Below are 20624 nucleotides of genomic sequence, written 5' to 3'. Positions count from 1 at the left end.
GAGAGGTTTTAAAACGTAAGACATGGAGAAGAATGTATCCATTTGGGGAGGAGGAGAAATTCTTCAAAACCCCCAAACTGGATGCAGCCCTGTCACAGGTTTCAAAGAAATCCGATCTGTCTTTTGAACACTCAGGCAACATCAAAGATCAAGGCCTGGGATGTGAAAGCTGTGGCCATGGTGCCAGCACTAGCCTCAGCCTGTGTAGCAAGAAATGTTGATTGTTGGCTCCATAGACTAACTTATCATGCTACTAGGGAGAGCTGGTCCAAAGAGGTTACAGACTCTCTGGAGATTATCCGTAAGGCAGTGGCATACCTGGCAGATGTCGCAATGGAAATGGTGAGAACCTCAGCGGCCCGTCTCAATTCGGCAAGAAGCGCTGTCTCGGTCAAATTTGGTGGCCCTCCTAGCCAGGGTCAGTTTAAGGCCAGGAAAGACAGACGGTGGGGGAATGGGAAAAATAGGCAGAAGGGCGGTCTGCTCTTTCCCGGTGTGTCCGCCATAATATCGCAGTCCCGATTTTAAAAATCAGATCGCCAACATTACTAGTTAAAAAAAAAAAAAGCCAAAAATCTATCCCCTATTTTGTAGTCGCTATAACTTTTGTGCAAACCAATCAGTATATGCTGCTTGCGATTTTTGTTACCAAAAATATGTAGAATAAATATCGGCCTAAACTAAGGAAAAAATGTAGGTTTAAAAAAAATAGAGGATAGATATTATAGCAAAAAGTGCAAAATATTGTTTTCTTCAAAATTTATGCTTTTTTTAAATTTATAGCGCAAAAAATAAAAACCGCAGGGTTTATCAATTACCCAAAATAAAGCTCTATTTGTGGGGGGAAAAAAAAGGACGTCAATTTTGTTTGGGTACAATTGTCAAAGCGACGCAGTGCCATATCTCAGAAAATGGCCTCACCATTGAGCAGCCAAATCTTCCGGGGCTGAAGTGGTTAAAGTGGTAGTAAACCGTGACATTGGGGGGATGGGACACCCCCCCCCCCCAAAGCAATTGCATAATGTTAGTTGATAGGTCTTCCATCTTCACCCGGTCTTCCTTCTGGATTCCCAGCTCCGGCAGCTTCAATGTCCAAGTCTCAATGACGTCACTGCTGTGGTACAGCGCTCTGAAGGAATGGCACGGGTATGCTGTTCCTCCAGAGCCCATGTGCTGTGAAGGAACAGCATACCCGTTAAATAAGAGGGTTTACCACCACTTTAAGGGAAAACATGCGTTGGTATAGCATGGAGCTGGTATCCTCTCATGGTCCCATTGGACAAAAGGTTAAAATCCAACAAGTCCAAAGATAGTACTCAAAGATAAGAAACTTAAACATGGTGCTTTCTGTAATAATCTGCAAGATTATTTATAAACAAAGATAAAAATGCACTCACATGGTTATGTGCACAATAACTGGTGCACTACAGATACATTCACTGTTCCTTTAATAATACAGTTGAGGCAATATGCATGGAGAGCTACAGACAGTCCCATGGGTTGGTTTCCCTCTCCTTTTTTTTACTTTTTGGCATTGTTCGTTTTCCGCGTTGCCCACCTCTTAGCTGGATTGCTTTTGGACATCAAGAAGGTTAAGTTTCCGGTGTCCCTCAATGGATGATGCAAACAAATTTTCATACTCATTCATAAAATCTTTTTCTTGCCAGAGAGCTCTTCCATATTCCGATAAGCCGTCAGCCAGGGTTGTGGGGTGGAGTTCCCCTGCCCCAAAGCAGGGTATGTGGACTGGTATGGTTCAGGAAGGGGGTGGGGGGGGGGGGTATGGTTTTAAGGCAACCCTGCACATTTTTTTTTTTACATTTTGTTGTGGGGTTTGCCTTACAAATCCATACTGTGGGGAACCCCCACTCTGTTGCTTTTTATTTTTTTTTCAAATTCATGTTTAAAACTGACACGTGATTCAGATGCATTCCCATAACAGGCAATGAGCCTGCAATTTGCACATGAACCACACCGCAGTGCTCAGAAAACGCACAAGACTTTTTCAATTCGCACTGCCACTGCACTGCGGATATGTGAACTGGCTCCATAGAAAGCCGGTTTGATTCACATGTCATGTGAATCAAATACAAAGTGCATCCAGTTTGCATATATGTGAACAGAGCTTAAAGTGTTACCCTAAAAAAAAAAAAAAAATCCTGTTCCTTTAAAGCATGCATACTGACAGCGTGCTTGTCCTGTGTCATTTGGCCCCTTGTATATAATAAAATACCTGGCTGAGCCTGCCTGGTTCTGCCCTCCCCCCGTAAACTGACCACGGTTTATCATGGTTGCTGAGCCCTGAATCCATAGTCCGTTTACGTGCCTCCGTCATCCGCAGCCCTGCTCTGTCCTTCTCTGTCGTCGTCTCCCTCCCTCCCTGCCAGTCAGCTTGACACTGCCCGCCCCTCCCGTGTTATAAAAACTATAATATATTCATTCCATTCCCTCTGTTGTATAACAATGTGTCCCAGTGTCTGAGCTATACAAAAAAAATCTGCTTTGTACCTTATATCACAGCGTCTCCCTGCACTCACGTGACCATTTGGCTCTCTCTCCTGTACCCTCCCCTGCTGACCTCAGCGGGCATTCCCGGCCCCTCCCGCTGTAGCAGTCAGCCTGGGAGAGGAGTGCCAGGAGACGCTGTGATATAAGGTACAGACACTGGGACACATCGTTCTATAACAGAGGGGATTAATAAATTAGAGTGGCTTAACAACCACTTTAAAGGAAAGCATAGCCAAGCTCCAACTTTGGGAAAGAAGAGTGTCATCTGCTTTACATTGCAGACTAGCTGCCAGAACACTTAGTACCATACAGGCAACTTTCTCTATTTTAATATTTTAACAATACATTTTATTTACTTTAAATGTTAGCATTAATCAGGCAGTGGGGAAGATAATTATTTGATCCCCTGTAAACTTTGTAAATGTGCCCACGTATAAAGAAATGAAGAGTCTAAAATTTTTATCATAAGTGTATTTTAAATGATTGAGACAAAATATCAGCCAAAAATACAGAAAAAACACATGATACAAATGTTATAAATTGAGTTGCAGTTCTGTGAGTAAAATAAAGTATTTGCTCCTCCACCAACCAACAGTAATTCTGGCTCCCACACACTGGCTACAGCATGTGCTCATGTGGTACAGATTAGTCACGTCAATTTAAGAAGGCACTCCTAACCACAACTCGTTGTGTATAAAAAACACTGGTCTGCAGAATCTTTCTTCCATTCAAACCCACCATTTTACACAAGACCAAAGAGCTGTCAAAGAACATCGGGGACTAGATTGTTGACCTGCACAAGGCTGGAATGGGCTACAAGACCATCAGCAAGAAGCTTGGTGAGGAGTCAACTACAACTGTTGGAGCGATTATTCGCAATTGGAAGAAATACAAAATACAATCTGAAGCTCCATGCAGGATTTAACCTCGTGGGGTAAGGATGATCTTAAGGCCATTGATCAGTCAATAAAATAAGCACATGGAGTCCAGGTACTGACGTGTAAAAACATCAACCAAAATTACATCCTCACCCTGCAAGTCAGAGCAGGTGGTACAGTGCATTCTGAACAAACACGAGAATCCCGGATTTTAGCAAATTTTTTTGGCCATTCTCTTGCCTCATACATCAATTTATATAATGGGATTGCTTGGTTGATAATGTTGAGCCAAAAGGCTATATTGGGTGAGAATTGAGATTTCCAGTGCATAGTTATTGATTTCTTTGCATACAACAGGACTATACGCAAAAGTTTGTGCATTTTTGGATAGACCTTCATCAGCTACGTATCCCGGCAAGCATCACAAAGGATTACAGATATTTGGTATTTGTGTGATGGAGGCCGTGGGTGAACATCTAAATGATTCAGTGATGGAATAGGAGAAAGTGCTGTGGTCAGATGAGACCAAAATTGTGCTCTTTGGCATTAACTAGGCTCTCCATGTTTGGAGGAAGAAAATGCTATGACCCTAAGACAGTGCTCGACAAAACCCGGGAGCCAGGTCGCATTTGCGACTAGAATCAGCGACCTGGCGCCTGGGGCAGCATAGCTGGGGGTATCCTGTCTCCCTAGACCCCCCCCCCCCGGCAGCCGGTAATTGAGCCCCCGGCTTTGAGGCCTTCTGTGATCCTATGGTTCCTTCTGGAATCTGGCGCCCTCTTGTGGTGGCCGTTGGAATTACAACCAACAATGCTAATGGGATTGCCTGCCCTGCCTGCCAGACTTTCTCCTTCCCTTTACCCCTTTACTTAGAACCCCTAAAAAGAAAAAAAAAAAATATATATATATATATATATATATATATATATATATATATATATATATATATATATAATTTTTTATTTATTTATTTATTTTTTTATTCTAACACCCTAGAGAGTAAAATGGTGGTCGTTGCAATACTGTCTGTCACACCGTATTTGCACAGCGGACTTACAAGCGCACTTTTTTGGGGGAAAAATAATTTATTTAATAAAAAAAAAGACAACAGTAAAGTTAGCCCAATTTTTTTATATTGTGAAAGATAATGTTACGCCGAGTAAATCGTTACCCAACATGTCACGCTTCAAAATTGCGCCCGCTCATGGAATGGCGACAAACTTTTACCCTTTAAAACCTCCATAGGCGACGTTTAAAAAATTCTACAGGTTGCACGTTTTGAGTTACAGAGGAGGCTAGAATTATTGCTCTTACTCTACCGATCGCAGCGATACCTCACATGGTGTGGTTTGAACACCGCTTTCATATATGCGTTCGCTTCTGCACGCAAGCTTGGCGAAACAGGGCGCATTTAAAATTATTTTTATTTTTTTCTTATTTTAACTTTTATTTTTATTTTTTTCACTGTTCTTTTAAAAAAAAAAAAAATGTGTGTCACTTTCATTCCTATTACAAGGAATGTAAAAATCCCTTGTAATAGAAAAAAGCATGACAGGTCCTCTTATATATGAGATCTGGGGTCAGAGACCTCACATCTCATATTTACACTAAAATGCAATAAAAAAAAAAATCGTAATTTGAAATAAATAAAACAAGTAAAATGTCCCTCTAAGAGCTATGGGCAATGATTTGGAGACAGGTGGGGGGCTGGGGGCTAGCCAGTCTCCAGACCTTAATCCTGTAGAAAAGGTTTGAAGGGAGCTGAAACTTCGAGTTGGCAAGTGACAGCCAAGAAACCTTATAGATTTAGAGAAGATCTGTAAAGAGTAGACCAAAAACTCTCCTGAGATGTGTAAGAGAGCCTGGCAACCAACTAAAGAAATCTCTTGCCTCGGTGCTTGCCAACAAGGGATTCTCCACCAAGTCATGTTTTGCTTGGGGATCAACAGCAACTCAATTTATAACATTTGTATTGTGTTTTTTCATTGAAAATACACCTATGATAAAAAATTATAGACCTTTCATCTTCATTTCTTTGTAAGTGGGAAAATAAGATGGTAAAAGATGGCTAATGCTCCTGTTCTCCGCCTGTGGAGAACTCCTCAGACCCGTTTCACAACAGGGAGTTGGTGTCAGTGTGCAGAATGCCACCATTTTGTTGATGTCTACTGGAGCCTGACACGCTTATTCTGACTGACCGATTTGGAGGGGCATCCGTGCTGTACTTTTTTGCATTGCTTCACTGTTAGACAAATACAATAGGCTATCAGTTTAACAAGGGGGTTGTGCATGTGTGAGCACAGCTGCTTACTAGTGAATAGCATTTTCCCCTAAGAAATGTTTAATGTCTAGAATGTAAGTTTAAACTTTGGAAAAGTCAAAGCTGAATTCCAGGAATGGTGTTGCTGTTTTTTCTTTTCTTTTAATTTTTTTTTGTGTAAGTATGCATTCTGTACCTGACCAATCCCAGTGGAGGTGGAGAATCGCTGTAGTAGCCCCCACTGCTACGATCCTCCCTGTCTTTTTGTTCCCATACCGAGTAGCTGCCCTGCTGCATAGCAATTACAGGTGGTCACCCACTCGGCACTAGTGCCATTCACAGAAACCTTTGCATTTTCTCAATGAAAGGCATTCTTTGGATGGGGTGTTCTTTGGTGCCAGTACCAAGTGGGTGACTCCCTGTGCTTATGCTGCAGGGTAACTGCTTGGCTAAGTCAGCAAGGATCACAGTAATGGGAGTGCCTAATGCAGTGATTCTCGGCTTCCCAAGATATTGGCCAGGTGTGGAATATGCATACTTGCATTGGTAAATAAGTGTAAAACTATTGTGGTAAGTCTCTTGTTTTTCTGTCCAAAACTTTCAGGTGAAGCAAGTGCAAGAGGATGCATCGCGGCTGCAGAAAGCTTATGCAGGTGAAAAAGCTGCAGACATTCATAAGCATGAACAAGCTGTGACTGAAGCCTGGGGAGAGCTGCAAGATGCAAGCAGTGCCCGACGCCAGCTCCTCCTGGACACAGTGGAAAAGTTCCGTTTTTTTAGGATGGTTAGAGATCTTATGTTGTGGATGGATGATATCAACTTGCTGATTGATGCTCAGGAAAAACCAAGGTAAGATCTTGGTGGGTTTTTTTTTTCTTTTTTTTTTTCAAACTATAAACTCAACAAAACTCAGCACTTATGTATAATTTTTCCTTGACCAGAGATGTATCCTCAGCTGATCTGGTTATAAAAAATCACCAAGGTATCAAGGCAGAAGTTGATGCTCGAGCGGACAGTTTTACTACATGCATAAACCTGGGAAATGCTCTCCTTGAAAAAAACCACTATGCCTCCGACAAGGTACTTCTTCATATACAAATATATAATGTAAGGTTTGATGGAAGAACCGCTTTTAACAATAGAAACTAGAAGGGCACAGTTTTCCTCTGTAGTTAGAGTAGTAACTAAACAGGATGGTAAAATAGGATCCAGTGTACACTATAGGAGATAGTGGCAGAGTTAACAAGATTTTAGGATAGTGCAAAAGCACTAGGGCGTTTCAGGTACAAGTTGTATTCAAATGCTTTCTTTTAAAAAGGAAAAGGATTGTTGTTTTTTTTTTTTTTTTTTTTTTTAATGACCTGGAAGATATTGTGCCTTCTAGTGACAATGCAAGAGGGTAGAATCCATTACCTAGATAGATCCTTCTACCTAGAGTCTGATCTTAGTAAAAGTCTTTATTATTTTTATAGGGAAAAAAAACATCTTAGACTTGCCTGCTCTGTTGTAGTGGATTTGCATAGAGCAGCCCAGATCCTCTTCTCGGCTCCCTCTTCTGTGATCCTGGCTCCTCCCTCCTGTTCATTGCCTCCACGGCAAATGGCTTGCTATGGGGGCACCTGAGCTGAGTCACCGCCCCCTGTGTCCATTCAGACACGGAGCCCCAACCCCCTCTCTGCTGATAGGCTAGCTGACTTTGAATTAATGCTGCCTACAGTAGAAATGTACACAAGGCACATAGAAAATGGAAGGTCAGGCCCCTGAGGCTTTAGAACAGGGGTAGGGAACCTTGGCTCTCCAGCTGTTTTGAAACTACAAGTCCCATGAGACATTGCAAGAAACTAACAATCACAGTCATGACTCCTAGAGGGCAGAGGCATGATGGGATCTGTAGTTTCAAAATGGCTGGAGAGCCGAGGTTCCCTACCTCTGCTTTAGAGCCTTCCACTTTACACTTGCTCAGTTGTAGTAACCAGTCCAGATAGAGAACAATGGGATTATGAGGGAAAGAAGCCCTTCGATAGGATTTGAGGAAAGGACTTTATGATAAGTACAAAATCCTATTTCTTGTACATCACAGGACACTGAGCCATAGTATTAACAATATACACCTTCAGGTGATAGACACTGGCACACCCAAGACAGGAAGTTCACTCTCTATATAACCCCCCCCCCCCCCCTCCTACCAGGAGTACCTCAGTTTTTCTGCCAGTATCTAAGGTGTAGATTTGCTCTGAGGAACTCCGCCAGAGGAATCCCTATTGGATTTATATGGCCTCCACTGACAAAATCCATCCAAAGTGCCACTGAGGCCAAGGTGGATGGTACCCGGGCCTCTTGTAAGAAGAGCAAGGTTTTGCCTGTAACGCCTCTCCTTGGAGGGCTGGACCCTGGGACCCAGGGCTTTGGTCATGGGACATTACCTAAAGTTTTTCCTGGTGGGGTGCTATACAGGTCCAAGGGTGTGGAACCCAGATAAAAAGGCACCCGGTCCTTGAAGGTTTGCTAAACGTAGACCGCTATGATGGGTGAAGTTTGGATCTGTCTGTCAGCAGTGGTATCCTGTGGTGAGGATAAGATGAGGGAAGGCTAGGAACTGTAAAAAGCCCATCTATGGTTTTTCTTGGGTAAAATGTTATGACTTAGTCTCCACTAAAGGGCGTAAATGCACATACCTTTGTAAGCTGTCTTTCAGTTCAGCTCAGTGTCACAGTAGTCTGTACTCCCCCCTACAACTACTCTCCCCCCTCCTCCTTGCTCTATACACCCCCTTGCTCTATACTCCCCCCCCCCCCCCCCCCCCCCATACAGGTCATGTAAAAACCATAATGCCGGTCTCTCCTCCCTCCCGTCTCTCCTACTGGGTTTGCCATTGGCAGTGCCAAATCCCGCATAGGAACTCTTTGAATTTTAAACAGGAGGGAGGGCGGGTGACATAGGGAAGTGGTGTGGCCTAGGCACAGTGCTGTGTGCGGGGAGTGCCATCCATGAGAACACACGGTGCAAGTGCGGGGAAAGCTGAGCCCTGACAGCAGACTCTCCTCAGCTAGCAGCTGGAGAGTATGGCTGTTGATCACACAGGAGTGGTGGGGGCATGTAAGGCGCTGCATGCAGGCATTCCCAAATTGAGGAAAACACATTTTACTCAGCACCAGGCTGAACATTTATTAGCTGCATTCTATTGCTAGGCTATAGTTCAGCAAGTAGTGCATTTACTTGGTGCCTCTGCTTTTGTGCTTAGGACTATGCCTCCCAAAAAAGGTCAGTGCAAACACCTCAAAGAAGGTCATTAAAACATCACCCCCAGGTGCTGAGGACTTCTCCAGTCATGTCTCCACACTGTCGCCTTTTAAATACCAGAAGTGGCTAGCCAGGGTGAGTCATTGAAACCTGTGGGTGTTGCAGCTGCTTCTCAGCCCCTGTATACGTGACTGAAGATATGTTTTCCCTTCACCCTGTTAGGGCTAGAGGAAAGACTAGCAGCTTTAATCACATCCTCCATCCAAGAGGACAGGCAGTGTGGTAGATCCCCCCCCCCTCCCCAACGCAGACCCTTTATCAAGGGAACCATGGGTAGAGGACGAGGAAAGGCAATCCATTGACTCCTCTTCAGAGGAAAGAAGGGTGGATGAATCCTTTTCAGCATCGCAATCTGAGAAGCCCCTGGTACAATCTCTTATGGAAGTGGTTCGATCTGCTTTCAAGCTGCCCTTAACTGAGTCAGCTGCAAGTTTCTTCTTTGGGTTCCTAAAGACTACCGCAGACGTTGCATGCGTTTCCCGTCTATGCATTACTAGAACAGCATATTTATGCTGAATGGGACCATCCAGATGAGCATTTTCTCTCTCCAAAGAGATCTGTGGTGCTCTATCCCTTGGAGGAGAAATTCACCAAAAGATGGAATGTACCTGCAGTTGACGCTGCTTATCCAGTGTGAATAACAGCCTAACTTGTCCAGTAGACAAGCAAATGCTTAAGGATCCAATGGATAATAGGTTGTAAGTCCTGTTAAAATCCTCTTTCTTTGGCAGGTGCAGTTACTGCAATAGGCATCTGTCAATCCCTAAAGGACAGGCCCTTAACCACTTGCCGACCGCCGCACGACGATATACGTCGACAGAATGGCACGGGCAGGCATATGGGCGTATATATACGTCCCTGCCTTCCCGCGGGTGGGGGGCCCGATCGGGCCCCCCCCCCCCCGGTGCCAGCGGCGGTCGGTATCCGTGCAGGAGCGATCCGGGATGAGGGGGCGGCCATTCATTCATGGCCACCCCCTCGCTCCTGACGAATGGAAGTGAAGCATTGCATCACTTCCTCTCCTGTAATGTAAACACAGGCAGAGGAAGTGATGTAATCTCTCCTCCGTGTCGGTATTTTTCGTTCCGGCACCGAGGAGAGAGGATCGGTGAGTTGCACCAACACGACACTACACAGTAGAACATGCCAGGCACACTCACACCCCCCCTTCGCCCCCCGATCACCCCCCCCCAATTACCCCTGCCCCCCAGTCACAGTGACACCAATTGCATTTTTTTTTTTTGCATTGGTGTCATTTGTGACTGTAATAACTGTTAGGGCAGTTAGGGTTAGCCCCCTTTAGTTCTAATGTACCCCCCTAACCCCCCCAATAAAGGTTTAACCCCGTGATCACCCCCCCGTCACCAGTGTCACTAAGGCTGGGTTCACATTGCAGCGGTTTATGAGAACGGATGTGATTCGCACCGCAGTGCAAATCACATCCGATCTCTGTGCGATTCGAGTTCAGCCATACAGATAGTATGGCTTAATTCGCGCCGCACCCGCCGCAAATTCGCACGGGACCCTTTTTTTGGTCCGCAGCAGAATCGGATCGCATGGGTGTTCACACCATGCGATCCGAGTTTGCAGATCGCACTGCCATATGCGAACTGATCTGGGGGTGTCATTAACATTTCACTGACACTCCCAGCAGTTCGCATAGGGCAGTGTGAACTGCCGCCGGGAGGCATGCGATTCGGGAACCCACCGCGGATTCGTGGCGTTCCTGCATCGCTCCAGTGTGAACCCAGCCTAATAAGCGATCGTTTTTCTGATCGCTGTATTAGTGTCACAGGTGACGCTAGTTAGGCAGGTAGGTATTTTAGGTTCGCCGCAGCTTTTTATAGCGCCAGGGACCCCCATATACTACCTCATAAAGCCCCCTGATTGCCCCCTAGTTAACCCTTTCAACAGTGATCACCATATAACTGTTACAGGTGACGCTGGTTGGTTAGTTATTTTTTTATAGTTTCAGGGCACCCACCATTTATTACCTAGTCTCACTAGTGTACCCCTAAATTTAGGGGTGTCTACTTTCCAAAATGGGGTCATTTGGGGGGGGTTTGTGCCATCTTGGCATTTTATGGCCTTCAAAACTGTAACGCGCTTAGAAAGCCTGAAGGGCGGTGCTTGGTTTTCGGGGCCCCGTACGTGGCTAGGCTCCCAAAAAGTCCCACATATGTGGTATCCCCGTAGCAGAAGCAGCAGAATTTATTTTGGGGTGTCATTTCACATATGCCCATGGCATGCGTGAGCAATATATCATTTAGTGACAACTTTGTGAAAAATAAAATAAAAAAAAAAGTTTGTAATTTTCCCGCAACTTGTGGCAAAATATAAAATATTCCATGGACTCAACATGGCTCTCAGCAAATAGCTTGGGGTGTCTACTTTCTAAAATGGGGTCATTTGTGGGGGTTTTGTGCCATATTGGCATTTTATGGCCTTCAAAACTGTGATAGGTAGTGAGGAGTGAAATTACAAATGTATGCCCTTAGAAATCCTGAAGGTGGTGCTTGGCTTTCGGGGCCCCGTACGCGGCTAGGCTTCCAAAAAGTCGACCACATGTGGTATCCCCATACTCAGGAGAAGCAGCAGAATGTATTTTGGGGTACAATTCCACATATAACCATGGCATGTGTGAGCAATATATCATTTAGTGACAACTTTGTGTAAAAAAAAATATATATATTTTTTTTGTCATTATTCAATCGCTTAAGGCAAAAAAATTAAATATTCAATGGGCTCAACATGCCTCTTATCAATTTCCTTAGGGTATCTACTTTCCAAAATGGGGTAATTTGGGGGGGGTTTTGTACTGCCCTGCCATTTTAGCACCTCAAGAAATGAGATAGGCAGTCATAAACTAAAAGCTGCGTAAATTCCAGAAAACGTACCTTAGTTTGTAGATGTGACAACTTTTGCGCAAACCAATAAATATACAGTTATTGACTTTTTTTTTACCAAAGACATGTGGCTGAATACATTTTGGCCTAAATGTATGACTAAAATTGAGTTTATTGGATTTTTCTAATAACAAAAAGTAGAAAATATCATTTTTTTTCCAAATTTGCGGTCTTTTTACGTTTTATATCGCAAAAAATAAAAATCGCAGAGTCAGTCAAATACCTTTAAAAGAAAGCTCTATTTGTGGGGAAAAAAGGACGCAAATTTTGTTTGGGTACAACATTGCATGACCGCGCAATTACCAGTTAAAGCAGCGCAGTGCCAAATTGTAAAAAGACCTCTGGTCATTGACCAGCAAAATGGTCCGGTCTGAAAGTGGTTAAGGAGGTTCCTGTACAACAATCCCAGGATTTGGCCGAACTGCCAAGAGCATTATGTTTTGCTATAGACTCTATTAAAGATTATATTCACCAGGCATCTCGTCTTGCGTTTGTGCTAGTACACATGCGTAAGATCCTGTGGTTGAAAAATTGGTCAGCCAAAGCACCATGTAAAAGACTCCTGACTGTTTTTCCTTTTCATAGGGATTGGCTTTTGGGGATGATTTGGATTTCAGGTGGCAAAAGTACTTTTTTGCCAGTCAAAAGGAGTAAACGCCTTTCATTTAAGCGGGCTCTTTCTCCAGGGCCAGGGGCGTCTGCCTCTAGGCAGTTGCGATGGTCTCCACCATCAGTCTAGAGGAAAACCTCAGGGTCAGGCCCAGGCACAAAAAGTCCTTGGGGGCAGAAACCTGCAAAACAGAATTCTAAAGCCTCATTATGAAGGGATGTCCGGGTGCCAGGGTGGGGTGGTAAGTCTTCAGTTCTCAGAAGTCTGGCAGGAGAAAATTCAGGACAGATGGGTCATCTCCACGATAACTCTAGGTTACAAACTGGGGTTTCCAACTCCTTGTTTTAAGGTCAAACACCCCCAAAGATCCAGGGAAAAGGCAATCTCTGTTTCGGGCATTAGACAGATTACTGGCTCAGGGGGTGATCATGCAGAGACTCGCAGAAGAGTAAGGTTTGAGGTTCTATTCAAACCTCTTCACTGTACCAAAACCGAATGGAGATATTGGACCCATTCTAGATATGAAAAATCATTTCCTGAAGGTCCTTTTTTTTTTTTTGCATGGAATCAGGTCAGTGGTTTCTATCCTACGAAGAGGAGAACTTCTGGCATCTATCAACATCAGGGATGCATACCTGCATGTTCCTATATTCACTGCTCACCAATGGTTTCTGTGGTTCGAGGTAGAACATCATTTTCAGTTTGTAGCCTTGCCCTTCGGGTTGACTACAGCACCCCAGGTATTTACAAAGATTCTGGCTCCACCTCTAGCCAGGCTAAGGGCGCAGGGCATAACAGTCTTGGCATACCTGGATGATCTATTGCTAATAGATCAGGTGGCCCATTTTGGAGGCCCATTTTGGAGCAAAGGTGTGAATCCAAGAGTTGGCACCCTCGGAATTATAGCACAGGCAGAATTCTTGCCTTTCTACAATTGGGGGTAGAGATGAAGCTGGCCTTGAGTAGTATTAAGGGCCAAATCTTGGCCTTATTTTAAAGACCGCTTGCTTTGCATTCTTTGGTCTGGATTTTTATGCAAGGGGTGATGCGGCTTAATCTGCCAGTTAGATCACCTTTGAACCCTTGGAACTTGAATTTAGTTTTCAGTGTTACAAAAACAGCCATTTGAACCTATACAGCATACTCCCTTAGTCCTTCTGACAAGGAAGTTAGTATTCTTGGTTGCTATATCTTCAGCAAGGAGGGTTTTGTAATTGGCTGCTCTTTCTTGTAAAGAGCCATATTTGATGATTCACGTGGCCAGGGTCATGTTACGTCCTCCGCTTCCTGCCTAAAGTGGTCTCAGGGTTTCACCTGCACCAAGATATTATCCTTCCATGTTTTTTTTCCCAAAACCATGTTCTAGGGAAGAGCGGTCACTACATTGTCTTGATGTGGTGAGAGCGGTCAGTCTATTTAGAGGCGACTGCTCAGATCCGGAAGACTGATGTCTCATTTGTGCTGCCGGAAGATCCTAGGAAAGGACAGGCAGCGTCGAAATTCACTATTTCTAAGTGTATTTGGCAAGTTATATTTCAGGCTAAAAGGTAAGGTTCCACCTTTTCAAGTCAAAACATACTCTACTAGAGCAGTTAGTGCTTCTTGGGCAGTGCATCGCCATGGCTCAGATCTGTAAGGCTGCATCTTGGTCTTTGGTACATTTCACCAGGTTTTATCAGGTGGATTTAAAAAGGCATGAGGATATCGCCTTTGGGTGCAGTGTGCTGCAGGCAGCAGTATAGGTCCTCAAGTCTATGGGCACCCTGCAGGTTGTGTCTCTCTCCCTTCTAATAGCATTCCTATGGGATGTCCCATATAGTTAATACTATGGCTGTGTGTGCCGTGATGTACGATAAAGAAAATAGGATTTTTATAAAGTAACCAGTAAAATACATCACGGGACACAGGTCCCGCCCCTCTTTTTGGGATTTGAGTATATTGCTTTGCTACAAAAACTCCTGGTAGGAGGAGGTGGTCTTATAGGGAGTGAACTTCCTGTCTTGGGTGTGTCAGTGTCCATCACCTGAAGGTGCCTATATACCCATATAGTTAATACTATGGCTCTGTGTCCCTGATATACTCCAAGAAAAGGATTTTACAAGTAAGCTGTTATAAAAAATCCTATTTTCGTACATCAGAGGACACAGAGCCATAGTACTTTGGGGTTTATATGGACACCGGCCTAAGGCAAGAAGTGTACTCTATATAACCCCTCCCACTACTGGGAGGAGTCAGTTTTTTCACCAGTGTCTAAGGTGTTGGTCACTTGTAAAGATGTGCTGTGCTGAACTCCACTGAAAACAATCCTTGCTGGGGCTAGCCATGCTGACCGGATCCGTTCAGAGTGTCCTTTTCATGGGCTAAAAGAATGGTACCCGGGCCTTGTGTCCGAAGAAACAAGGTTTTGCTTGCGAATGCTTCTCTTTAGAGAGCTGGACCCTAGGATCCAGTACTTTTTGGTAGTAAGGCCATAAAGTTTTACTGGCAGGGTGCTGTTGCAGTAGGTCCAGGATTGTGGGTAACCTCTAGGTCCCCCTGTTCCTAAAGGTTTTGGAGCCCACCGTGAAGGGTGAAGATTGGGTTTATTTCAGATACCTTTCATTGCTGTTGCAGGGTTAAGTGGAGATTTTCTTAAGAATTTCCCCCTTTGAGTTATAATGTTGTCATGCCTATGTGTCACCACTGGGGGTTGTATTGAGCACTCACCACCTGGTGCTGGAAACAACTGTGTCAGAAGCCTTAATTTCTCCTCTCCGGCCACAAGCAGATCATCCGGTAAGAGGGGGAGGACTGGTTTTCCTGCACCCCCAATGTTGGAATCTTCCCCTTCGGGGGACTTGTATGCCAAAAGCATTTCTTTTTTGGAAAAAAAGACCATGGAGTCTTCCCCTTGAACCCCCCCCCCCCCCCCAGCCGCCATATCAGCTGTTAGCAAGGCGCCTGAAGTCCACCACTCGTGTGGGAAGATACTTTCTTTTGAAAGGGGAGGTGTAATTGGCACGGGGGGGGGGGGGGGCTGATGGCGTCAGACGCTGGCCACATGTGGAGGAAGTTTTTAAAGCACTGTCTGTAGCTGCTTCTGGCTGTGGAAGGACACATGAGCAGGAGGTTGGCTTGCTTCAGGTTTGGTGACACAGGCATTCCTTTTGACACGTTATTACTTTACCAGGCTAGGTATTAATAGCAGCTTATGGCGTTGGACTATAACCTAGCATATTCTTATACTGGTAGTGCCTCTGCTTTGTGCTTCAGGCTATGAGTGGTAAAGGGACCAGGAACTCCAAAAAGGGTTCTAAAGAGTCACTGGTTTCACAACAAACTAAATCCATTTCCAAAAGAATGTCATCCTCCGAGTGATACGGCCAGTCAGATTTAGCCGTCAGGGGAGACTGTTGCAGCTGCACTAGACAATTTAGTCTCTGTATATATCACACAAGGTTTTTTTTCTTCTTCCATTTGTAATTTGGAAAAGAAGATTGATGCTGTGATATCTCTCCATAGTGGGGCTAAACGTAGCAGATCCCCATCTAGTGCTCAGGACCCTCTTATTGAGGTGCAGGGGATTGGGTAGATCTTCCCAAAGATTTGGAAGATGCTTATATATCCTCTTCCCAGGATCCTAATATAGGAGTAGCATCACAAGACAGGATGCTTTTGCACTTTTACTAAATTGGTTCATTCAAACTTTTTGCTGCCTGCAGCGTAGGCTCTTGAGGAACCCACCTCTAATTTGGGATCCTTAAAACCTCCCCCATCTGAGGATGCTTTTCCTATTCATGCATGGCTAAAACAAAGCTCATTCTTAATGGGAACATCCAGATAAACAATATTTTCCTCCTAAGAAGTTCTCCACATTTTATCCTATGGAGGAGGATTTCTATAAGGAATGGGGGCAATTGATGCTGCAATCGCCTCTGAACAAGAATTTCACATGTCTGGTGTATAATGTACTGATTTTGAAGGATCCAACAGATAAAAAGTTGGAACTTTTTTCTAAGAGCAATATGTCTTTAGCAAGTTCTGTAGCGTAGCCGGTTCTTGCGGAAATTGGTGTATCTCAGGCCATTAAGGAACAGTTTGTGGAGATAATCAAAATTCTGCCTGATCAGCAGGCCCAGCAATGAGCTGGTGTATCAGACGCATTGTTTCACAGTAGATGCTATGAAAGATTCTATCATTCAAGCCTCACGGTTTATGCTTGGGCTAGTGCATTCTCACAGAGCTCTATGTCTGAAAAATTGGTCAGCCGAAGCACCATGTAAAAAGCTCTTACCCAGTTTCCCCTTGAACGGCTATTTGGAGATGATCTGCATAAATACATTCAAAGGATCTCTAATGGGAAAAGCTCTCTTTTACCAGTAAATAAGTTGTTCAGCATTTCTCCTTTAAGTGTGCAGTCTCGACGACCTCAACTGTCAGGTTCACCAGGGTCAGAAGAGATCTTGGGGCAGAAAGCCCACAAAGCAGAATGCTACAGCCTCCTTATGAAGGGGGCGCCCCCGCTCGCTCGGGTGGGGGGGGTGGGGACGACTCCTGCAGTTCTCAAAGATCTGGCAGGAACAACGTCAAGACAGATGGATGGCTTCTTCAGTTTCTCTAGTTACAAACTAGAGTTCAGAGAGTTTCCGTCTCCTCATTTTCTAATGTTCCCAAGGATCCAGAGAAAAAAGTCTCTTTCTACCTTTGGATCATCTATTATCCCAGTTGGTGATATCAGAGGTTCCCTTAGTGGAACAGAGCACAGGTTTTTATTCAAACCTTTTCACGGCTGCAAAACCAAAGGGAGAGGTAAGACCCATTCTAGATCTCAAAGATCAGAATATGCACTTAAACATCTGATCCTTTCGCAATGGAGTCAATCTGGTTGTTTCCATCCTGCAAGGAGGGGAGTTTTTGGCTTCAGTCGATATCAAAGCTGCATATCTCCACGTGCCAATATTTCCCACTCGCCACAAATTTCTGCGCTTCAAAATAGAAAATCATAATTTTCAGTTTGTGGCCCTGCCATTCGGTCTAGCCACAGCACCACGGGTGTTCTCAGATTCTGGCACCTCTCTTAGCCAGATTAAGGGCTCAAGGCATAACAGTCCTAGCCTATTTAGACAATATACTTTTAACAGATCATTCAGTCTCAGGTCTAAACCAGAGTCTGGTCACAGCTGTAAACTACCTGGAATCTCTAGGTTGGATACTCAACCTAGAAAAATCCTCCCTAAAACCATCAAGGAGATTACAGTACTTGGGGCTGGTCATAGATACCATATAGAAGAAGGTATTTCCCCAGACAACAATCAGTTCCATTATAGGACTAATTCAACTTATCAAAGCAAAGCAAAAGCCTTCCATTTGGCTGTGCATGAGATTGTTTGGGAAAATGGTGGCCTCCTTCAAGGCCGTCCCTTACGTGCAGTTTCACTCAAGACTACTTCAAAGCACCATCCTGTCGGTCTGGAACAAAAAGATTCAGGCCTTGGATTTTCCAATACGCTTGGCTCCCAGCGTACATCAGAGCCTAAATTGGTTAATATCCTGCAACCCCCAAAGGGGAAAATCTTTTCTACCAGTATCCTGGAAAGTGGTGACAAGATGCCAGCCTTCTAGGCTGGGGAGCAGTCCTGGAAGAAGGTTCTGTCCAGGAGAGATGGTCCAAGTCAGAAAGGACCTTGCCTATGAACATTTTGGAGATTCGGGCAGTACGTCTGGCCCTAGAATCTTAGACGATCAGGATTCAATCTGACAATGCCACGGCTGTGGCTTACATCAATCGCCAGGGGTGCACGAGAAGTTGTGCAGCCCAAAAAGGAGCAAATCATGTTCTAGCTTGGGCAGAAAACAACATTCCTTGCCTATCTGTGATTTTCATTCAAGGAATAGAAAATTGGCAGGCAGACTACTTGAGTTGCCAACAACTATTTTCGGGGGAATGGTCTCTACACCCTGACATCTTAGGGCGGCACAGTGGTGTAGTGGTTAGCAGTAAGAAGGGCCACTTGTTCAAATCCCAACCAGGACACTACCTGCCTGGAGTTTGCATGTTCTCCCTGTGCCTGCGTGGGTTTCCTCCGGGTACTCCAGTTTCCTCCCACAATCCAAAGACATGCAGGTAGATTAATTGGCTTCTGTCTTAAATTGGCCCTAGTATATGAATGGGAACCTAGGATTGTGGGCTCTTTGAGGGTAGGGACCGATGTCCATGTGCAATGTACAGGGGCAATTGTAGACACTCGTTGAACTGGATGGACTGGTGTCTTTATTCAACCTTACTAACTATGTAACTATCTTCCTAGCAATATGTCAGAGATTGGGCATTCTGGACGTGGATTTCAGTACTTTCCCTTGATGTAGTAGGGGCAATCAGAGTCCATTTAAAGGCAACCGCTTAGGTTTGCAAAACAGATGTTTTGTTTGTATTGCCCGAAGGTCCAAAGAGGAGACAGGCAGCATCAAAATCTACTATTTCCAAATGGATTTGTCAAGTGATTGTTCAAGCTTACAGCTTAAAGAAGAAAATTCCTCCTTTTCATGTTAAAGCACACTCAACTAGGGTGATCAGTGCATCATTGGGCCTCTATGGCTCAGATCTGTAAGGCCGCAATTCGGTCTTCAGTTCATACATTTACCAGATTTTATCAAATTGATGTTAAAGATCATGAGAATATTGCCTTTGGGCGCAGTGTACTGCAGGCTGCAGTATGAGTCCTCTAGCCTCTCGTTGCCCTACGTTTTTGTTGTCTCCCTCCCTTCAGTTGCCATTGCTATGGGACATCCCACATAGTAAGTACTATGGCTCTGTGTCCACTGATGTATGAAAAGAAAACCTGGATTTTTAAAACCGCTTACCTGTAAAATCCTTCTTTGATGTACATCAGGGGACACAGAGGTCCCTCACTTCTTGGTATACACTTGTATTGCTTAGCTACAAAACTGAGGTACTCCCAGTAGTGGGAGGGGTTATATAGGGAACGCAATTCTTGTCTTGGCGAGTGCCAGTGTCCATCACCTATTAGTGGCCTATTAGCCCACATAGTAACTACTATGACTCTGTGTCCCCTGATGGACATCAAAGAAAAGGATTTTACAGGTAAGCTTTTTTTTTTTTTTTTTTTTTTTTTTTTAACTGGTGGGTTTACTTGCATTTTAAGTCTAAAGTGGGACAAATGCTGCTTTTTACAAGTTGTTCTAAAGTCAAAATGTTTTTTTACAATAACTCATTCCATGCATTAACCACTTTCAGACCGGACCATTTTGCTGGTAAATGACCAGAGGTCTTTTTACACTTTGGCACTGCGCTGCTTTAACTGGTAATTGCGCGGTCATGCAATGTTGTACCCAAACAAAATTTGCGTCCTTTTCTTCCCACAAATAGAGCTTTCTTTTGATGGTATTTGATTGCCTCTGCGATTTTTATTTTTTGCGATATAAACGTAAAAAGACCGCAAATTTTGAAAAAAAATGATATTTTCTACTTTTTGTTATTAGAAAAATCCAATAAACTCAATTTTAGTCATACATTTAGGACAAAATGTATTCAGCCACATGTCTTTGGTAAAAAAAAAGTCAATAATTGTATATTTATTGGTTTGCGCAAAAGTTGTCACATCTACAAACTAAGGTACGTTTTCTGGAATTTACGCAGCTTTTAGTTTACGACTGCCTATCTCATTTCTTGAGGTGCTAAAATGACAGGGCAGTACAAAACCCCCCCAAATGACCCCATTTTGGAAAGTAGACCCCCTAAGGAAATTGATAAGAGGCATGTTGAGCCCATTGAATATTTTATTTTTTTGCCTCAAGCGATTGAATAATGACAAAAAAAAAATTTTTTTTTTTTTTTTACACAAAGTTGTCACTAAATGATATATTGCTCACACATGCTATGGGCGTATGTGAAATGACACCCCAAAATAAATTCTGCTGCTTCTCCTGAGTACGGGGATACCACATATGTGGGACTTTTTGGGAGCCTAGCCGCGTACGGGGCCCCGAAAACCAAGCACCGCCTTCAGGCTTTCTAAGGGCGTAATTTTTTGAGTTCACTTCTCACTACCTATTACAGTTTTGAAGGCCATAAAATGCCAAGATGGCACAAAACCCCCACAAATGACCCCATTTTAGAAAGTAGACACCCCAAGCTATTTGCTGAGAGGCATGTTGAGTCCATG

The 20624-nt window shown here is 44.0% G+C and overlaps 1 protein-coding gene across 2 annotated transcripts in view; it reads left to right on the top strand.

Moving 5' to 3' along the window:
- Window positions 1-20624, top strand: part of LOC143933943 (spectrin beta chain, non-erythrocytic 1-like) — a gene marked incomplete in the record, with an annotated part of 1131488 nt that overhangs the window by 897645 nt on the left and 213219 nt on the right. For both annotated transcript variants that reach the window (XM_077457128.1, XM_077457138.1), the window contains 2 exon segments: window positions 6251-6495; window positions 6588-6726. In XM_077457128.1, coding sequence (XP_077313254.1) covers window positions 6251-6495; window positions 6588-6726 — 384 coding nt within the window.

Source organism: Lithobates pipiens, unplaced genomic scaffold (genome assembly GCF_037356315.1).
Source record: "Lithobates pipiens isolate NorthernLeopardFrog02 unplaced genomic scaffold, aLitPip1_a1.2 Scaffold_10, whole genome shotgun sequence".
In the NCBI taxonomy this organism is placed as follows: Eukaryota; Metazoa; Chordata; class Amphibia; order Anura; family Ranidae; genus Lithobates; species Lithobates pipiens.
This window is presented reverse-complemented; position numbering and strand designations above follow the sequence as displayed.